Raw genomic sequence first — 6,801 nt, 5'->3', positions numbered from 1 at the left:
AAAAGGAACTGTATAGGTCAATATTCATAGAAGACAGTTCTGCTGCTTCCTGAACTTGGTCCTAAGCAGCTGTGGGTAGACAGAGCCCTCCAGTAGCCATGGCCACCTTCCTTCCTCCTCACTGTACTTAGCTTCAGAGTCTACAAGCTCAAAAGGTTGCCGAGTCCAGCTCTAGATTTTGTCAAATTCATAACAATATTCAAAGCAACAATGACTGCATTTACGTATGCTGCCGATCATCTGAAGCCCAAACGCTTCAAAGATTAGTCATATACGTTTAAAATACATAGAAAAATAATTAGTATTTATACAAAGTAGATTTTTACAGACCAAGTACACTACATCTTAAAATGCATCTTCTATCCAAGCACAGAAATAGGGGAATATACATGGAAGTATATGTTTAAGAAAAACATTTATTTCCAAATGCTGATGAGGAAGGCATCGTAGAATGACTGCTGGTTTCCTGATAAAACTTTGAAGAGAACTTCAATTTGCCAGCATTGTCAAGCTTTTAAAAGCAGTTCCTAACAGTTCCTGAAGGGATTAGACCGCTGTTCCTCTTTCCAAATTCTGTTTAATTTCAGCCGTATATTTCCCATAGAATCTTTCTGCTTTCTTGTTGAATTTAGCATTCCTTTCATTAATGTAGTCGATGTCTGCATCGTCATTATAAGGACGTCTCCGGCTGTATTTGTCTCGTTTTTCGATTCTGGTGGAAGAAGAAAATTTACAGGATTCAAAATTGCCTTCTTTTTTTATCCTAATAAAACACGGCCAGATAGTTATAAAGAGAATCAGTACACTTAGAATAGCCCGCTTGGGGCTTGGGGTTGGGGGCAGTTTTCGTCAACATCAGGCTGAAGCTGCTAGTTGACAGCGCAGCCCTGGGTATGAACCCTGAAATTCAATAAATACAAACACGTCTTCGGAATTCTTCTAAAAGAGCGGTGATACATTGTCAGCAATGGGACACATGAAATTCTACTTTAAAAAATAATTACAATATTTGTATTAATAATAACGACAGCTAACATGGAGCACAAATGTACCAGATACTATACATATGTACTATGTACTATTCTTTTTAATGTTTATTTTTGCGAGAAAGAGACAGAGACACAGTGTGAGTAGGGGAGAGGCAGAGAGAGAGGGAGACACAGAATTCGAAGCAGGCTCCAGGCTCTGAGCTGTCGGCACAGAGCTTGATGCGGGGCTTGAACTCACTAACTATGAGATCACGACCTGAGCCAAAGCCGTACGCTTAACCAACTGAGCCACCCAGGTGCCCCGAATTTTAATATATATATCACATATGTAACACATGTTACATATATTAACTCCTAGAATATAAATTCATTCTGCTTTGCCTAATATTCACCCATATCAGTATTAAGAAACACAAATATAACAAAGGTACATTTACCAGAACATTTGTACTTCTTCGAATAATGAACTGGTTATGAAGATAAAAGCCCTTAAAGAAGAATAATTTTCTTTGGACCTTTTCCTGCTTTGATTATTAACAACTCAATTTCAGCAACAGTTGGCATCTCCATCCCAAATCGCACGGACTCAACTCACACTTGCTGTCTGTCCCCAAAATCACTACAGATGCTGAGTCAGAACGAGCAAGCACGGTACCCGCCCTTTCAATTCTCTCTCTGCACCCTCTGTCTATTTTGTCATTAAACGTTTAAAACTTCCGGCCGCTTTACTGAGTACTCACTGCTTTTCCAGATCTGTGACCATCCTATCGACCTCCTCTGTGGAAGGCACGTGTGTTCCGTGAAGAAGACTGTTGGATGTTGGGAAAAACTCTTCTCCACTGAAAAGACAGAATAGTTTTAGAGTGACACTACACGGTTCCACATTTTCAAATTTCAAGCTGAACCACCATTCGTGGCGAGCGATAAAATGCATACATATATTTACTGTGGGATCCCAACTTTTTTTTTTTTTTTTTTTTAAAGAAAATTTAGAATTGGAAGGGACCTAAGACATCACCCACCTCCTCCAACACCTTCATTCTACTGATGAAAGAGCCAAGGGCCAGAGGTTAAAGGACTTGCTTCTCGGTTCAGGTTATTTCTCTTCCCACTAATGGGAAGGGCTCAGCAAACTATACCACCTGGTCTGGCACACATTTCACTGGGCCCCAGCCACGCCCACTTGTTCACGACTCCTCCACGGCTGCCTTCACATCACACCAGCGGGGCGGAGTGGTTGTGCCAGAGACCAGAGCGTCCACAAAGCCTAAAGTATCTGCAGAAAAAGCTCACCCAGCCGGGCATTCGGCCTCCTAAAATATCTGAGTAACTATGATAATCTGGTTGTTAAACTCAACGCCCAGCTGGAAAAATAATAAGGTGGTAAGTTTACCTGCTGTGGAGTGAGCAATAAATGTTACTGTGAAGGCCAGAAAGTATTCTGAGGCAGATGTTGATAACCAGTACTCAAACATTCACGTGTGTTTGTCTTTATGCGTCTGTGTATGTATACACAACACACACACACACACACCCACCCCTATGTCCCTTCAGAATGAAAACAGGGCTTGCATCGTTCCTGTCAACTTACTGTTTTTCTCTCAGTCTCTCATACGATTCCATGTCAGGTTTGATCTGTTTGGTCAGCCGATGATATTGACGTAACTGGGCAGCAGCATAATCTAAAGATAAAAGGAGAGTCAGAGAAATATACTTCCCTGTTTCGTCATTACGATCCAGAGAATATCAAAATTATTAGTAATATTTGCACAAGACACTAAGCAGAGCTTCTGTCCTGAAGGTGCTGATAATACAAGCTTTTATTTTACCACAAAGAATAAAAAAAAAAAATCCAGGTGATTAAAGTACAGCCTTTTTTACTTCTGCCCTCATGAGACCTATTTGTATTTTTCTCGGGTTCGAGCCTCTTGGAGAATATTCCGTGAAGGGGCGTATCCTTTCTTAAAACCAGAAACACTAAAGGTAATGCTTACCTAACAGGGCCATTCAAGAAAATAACAGCTTTACCTGAGAATCCCAGGTCAGGGTTTTTCCTCTTCTTTTTCCTCTCCCATCTTTCCGCGTCTTCCGCACTGATCTCCAGCAGCTTCACTTTCTCATAGTCTTCCCCTCTTGCGGCACATTCCTAAAAAGAAAGAAAACATTAATTCCTGCAGTCATGACAAAAGCAATTATTTGATCAATTTTAAATCAACGTGGAAAAAAGATATCAAGCAAAAAATAATGATTAATACTTGAAGCAAATCTGGGCATCTACTATGGTATGTAAGAAGTGAGTGCATCAATTTAAAATACATATTCAACGTTCCTCAGGTGTCAGACCCCCTTTTAAATGTTTTACACGCACTGAATCATTTTTTTTATTTTTATTTTTAATCTTTATTGATTTTTGAGAGAGAGAGAGAGAGAGAGCACGCGCACGCGCGCACATGAGCGGGGGGAGGGGCAGAGAGAGAGGGAGACACAGAATCCGAATCAGGCTCCAGGCTCTGAGCTGTTAGCACAGAGCCCGACGCAGGGCTCGAACTCACAGACCCCGAGATCATGACCTGAGTCAAAGTGGGACACTGAACCGATGGAGCCACCAGGCGCCCCTACTGACTCATTTAATCCGTAATTAACTCAAATAATTATTATAGTCCCCATTTTACAGTTCAGAAAACAGAGGCACAGAGAGGTTCAATAACTCCCCGAAGTGTTGCTACTAGTAAAAAGCAGAACCACCACGTGGACTCCAGCAGGCTGGCTCTTACTGTCTTCATTCAACAGAATAACTGAAGAAACAACTTATGGAGACAGCAGAGTGGATCCTAACCTTCTTCTTTTCTTCTTCCTGCAGTTCCCATTCCAGACGGGCCTTTCTGGCTTCCCAGTTAGCAGGTAACTTGAGTCTTTTATCTTCTTCAACAACTTCTTGGTGGTTCAATTTACGAGCCTCATTCTAAAACCGTGACACAAAAAGTCCGTCAGCTGAGACACAAAAATAAATCCAAACAAAATCTTGCTCACTTTGAGAAGGTCAAGTAAGTCACATTAACAAGGGGACGCCGTGTTATCCTAAAAGCAAGAGACGGCCAAAGGATTTTAAGCGAGGGAACAGCCTAATTAGGTCTGTATGTGCACAGTCAAGAAATGTGTTGGGCTGCACTGGGTTTGCTTTTCGAGAGGCCTGGAGTTTAAGGTCAGCTGTGCCTCCGTTTAGCCAGGTGACCCCTGTGCACTTAGGGTTGGATCGGACAAGGTTCAAAACGTGAAGAAGGCGTACTTAAGGAGACGTTAGATGGCAAGAAATAATATTACATCATATGAGGAGAAAGATATTCTTTCAATTCTCTTTTAATCCTGATTAACTCAAGGAAAAAGCCTCAACTTGGGGCTGAGGGCTTTAGCACCGATCTTAATATCTCTAACCTTTTGCAAGCCCCTCCTCTTTTTTAAATACTTTAACAGTTTCCATTATGGCAAAGGAAAGGTATTTTCCATTTTAATTACTGTATGAAGAGTGTGATTTAAAATGAACTTAACTGGGGTCCCTGGGTAGCTTAGTCAGTTAAGCAGCTGACTCTTAGTTTTGATCTCAAGGTTCGTAGGATCGAGCCCCGCGTGAGGCTCTGCACTGACAGTATGGAGCCTGCTTGGCGTTCCCTCTCTGCCCCTCCCCACCTCGCACATGCGTGTGCGCTCTTAAAAACAGACTTAAAAAAAAAAAAAAAAAGAACCTAACTGCACAAAGCATAATAAGCATATCATCTTAAGGACAACGTAAGCTAGATGTTTCTCAGGTCACAGGTTGGTGGCAGTTAGTCCAGGAAGCCAGGTCTCCTAATTTCCAACCACATATATTTTACAAAGTCCCTCCGAGTAAACACTTCAGTGTGTTTCATCCTTTATTAATGTTCTCTGGACAAAGAGAGGCACTGCTCGGAACTACTATCCCTCTTACATCCTCGTACCCTTGGCTCTGGCAACGCCCTCCGGTTGAAGACACCAAGAGCACACCCTGCACCCAAAGTTGTGTTCGCTGCACTGAAGGAGACGGCAATCCACGGGCGCTGTGGGTATTCCAGTGAAGGGGTGTTAAGAGGGGCTAGCTACAGGATTTAGATTTGTGTCAGGTGACTGGGGCAGGGGCATAAGGCTCAGGAGAGTGTGGTTGTGCTCTGGATTAGACACCGTCAGAAAGGCAGGGCATTCGACCACCAGGTGCCGTACGTTCTTCTACAGGATTAACGGGGGGGTGACTAACGCCGTCACTGGTCCTAACAGTCACTGGTGTGAGCAGAAGAGGGGAATGTGTGGTCATTTCTGTGGCCACCTGTCAGAGTGATGTGGGAGGTTTGTGAGACCACAGCCAAGCTGGCAGTCAGGCTCCCTAAGTTGAAATAGGCTGGAGCTGCTTTTTCCTTCCTCAGCTCCCACTGCAGCCAGTTGTTTGCTGGACTCTTAGCTCCGATATGAATCTCCTTATTTGCATTTGTTCCTCCAGCTTCTTTGTCTGGTAATACCTTACACATCTTTCCAACAGTAGTTTAGGTGTCACCTCCTATGGGAGGCACTCCCAGGGCACTCTGTTCCTCACGTTAGCATGCCCTGGCTATAAAGCTGTCTCCTCTCCTTAAGAGCAAAAGCCGTATCTGAATCATCTAGTTCCCCACCAACTAGGTGAGCCACTGACATTACAGGCTTGCAGAGATTTGCTGATGATCTTTGAAGGAACAGGCAACCAGCTCTCTTACTAACACTGGAGGAGTTTTTCTTCCGGTCCCCAGCTCTACATATCCCCTAGGTAAAACGAATTGTTTGTTACACAGCAGGGAGGCCGTTAGTTAATAGAGACTCCCAAACCCAGCCCAGATTAGTTAAATCAGAAGCGGGTGGGAGGAGGGTTGGGTGTATTTTCAAAAGTGACTTTAATCTGTTGCCAGGGTTGAGAAGCACCGGGATAGATATTTCATTCCACTCAGACGATCTGCCAAGCACGCTTTTGCAGCTTCCCGGTACCTCCACGAACGGGCACGGGGTGACCAGCCTCAGTTGCCTCCCGGGCTACTCACCCGCTTCAGGTGCAGCTCCCGGAATTTGCGAAGCCTCTGTTCGCGCTTCTGCGCGGCCAGCTCCGCTGCCGTCGCCAGGGGCTGCTCCCCCTCCTCCGCGCTGTCCACCGGCACCTGCGGCGAGAAAGACCCGCTGCGGGAGGGGTCGGCTCGGCTTTTCCCGTACTACCCTGGCCGATTCCCCGCCGGTCCCGAGCGGCCGGGCCAGGCCCTCACTCCAACCCCGACCTCGGTGTCTGCGCCTCCCTGGCCCGGCACGCAGACATCTCCTCAGCCTCTGGCCTTTGCCGTCCCCCAGAGGCTCCCCACACAAAAATCCTTGGGCAGAGCCGGCGGAACTTACCTTTTCGGCTAAAATTGCAGCCGCCATCACAAACTTTCCCTCGCCACTTCCGGCAACAACACAGAACACTTCCGTCTGCCTTTGTCCCGCCCCGCCGATACATATTAAAAACATACCATGAGCCCCGCCCCTTCCTGGCCGTCTCTGGAACTTGGGACCAATCCCTGCCCCTTTTAGCAGTAGGAAGCTTTCGATTGGGTAGGGGCTTGCGCAGCCGCAAAAGGCCGCAGAGGCAAGGGCCGGGGGGAGTGAGGCGGGAAGAAGAGGCCCGGAAGCTCTCAGAAGCGAGTGGCTGCGAAGGGTGCCTGGTAGAAGGTCGCCCTGATTGCGTGCCATTCCCTCGAATGAAACGTGTTTCCCATTCGGCGCTTAGCCTCAGTGTCACCTCCTGCGA

General features: G+C 45.6%; 1 protein-coding gene across 2 annotated transcripts; it reads right to left on the bottom strand.

The window, feature by feature from the left end:
• Positions 1 to 283: 283 nt before the first annotated feature.
• Positions 284 to 6,519, bottom strand: LOC132673665 (pre-mRNA-splicing factor SYF2-like). 2 transcript variants are annotated; one of them, XM_060626425.2, is made up of 7 exons: positions 6,408 to 6,519; positions 6,065 to 6,178; positions 3,826 to 3,951; positions 3,018 to 3,135; positions 2,581 to 2,671; positions 1,730 to 1,828; positions 284 to 712 (listed from the first exon to the last, which is right to left on the bottom strand). In XM_060626425.2, the coding sequence occupies exons 1-7, from the start codon at positions 6,432 to 6,434 to the stop codon at positions 547 to 549; spliced, it is 741 nt and encodes a 246-aa protein (XP_060482408.2). In that variant the 5' UTR covers positions 6,435 to 6,519; the 3' UTR covers positions 284 to 546. The 2 variants fall into 2 exon arrangements, with proteins under 2 accessions (XP_060482408.2, XP_078308314.1); XM_078452188.1 differs by lacking the exon at positions 3,826 to 3,951.
• Positions 6,520 to 6,801: the final 282 nt, after the last annotated feature.

The sequence above is a fragment of the Panthera onca genome, chromosome C1 (assembly GCF_046562875.1).
Source record: "Panthera onca isolate mPanOnc1 chromosome C1, mPanOnc1 haplotype 2, whole genome shotgun sequence".
NCBI lineage: Eukaryota > Metazoa > Chordata > Mammalia > Carnivora > Felidae > Panthera > Panthera onca.
This window is presented reverse-complemented; position numbering and strand designations above follow the sequence as displayed.

Coding starts and splice junctions, on each gene's coding strand:
- LOC132673665 (XM_060626425.2), bottom strand. CDS start 6,434: ATGGCGGCTGCAATTTTAGCCGAAAAG. Junction 2,672..3,017: donor CCCTGACCTGGGATTCTCAG/GTAAAGCTGTTA, acceptor TTTTATCTTTAG/ATTATGCTGCTGCCCAGTTA. Junction 713..1,729: donor GTCACAGATCTGGAAAAGCA/GTGAGTACTCAG, acceptor TTCTTCCACCAG/AATCGAAAAACGAGACAAAT.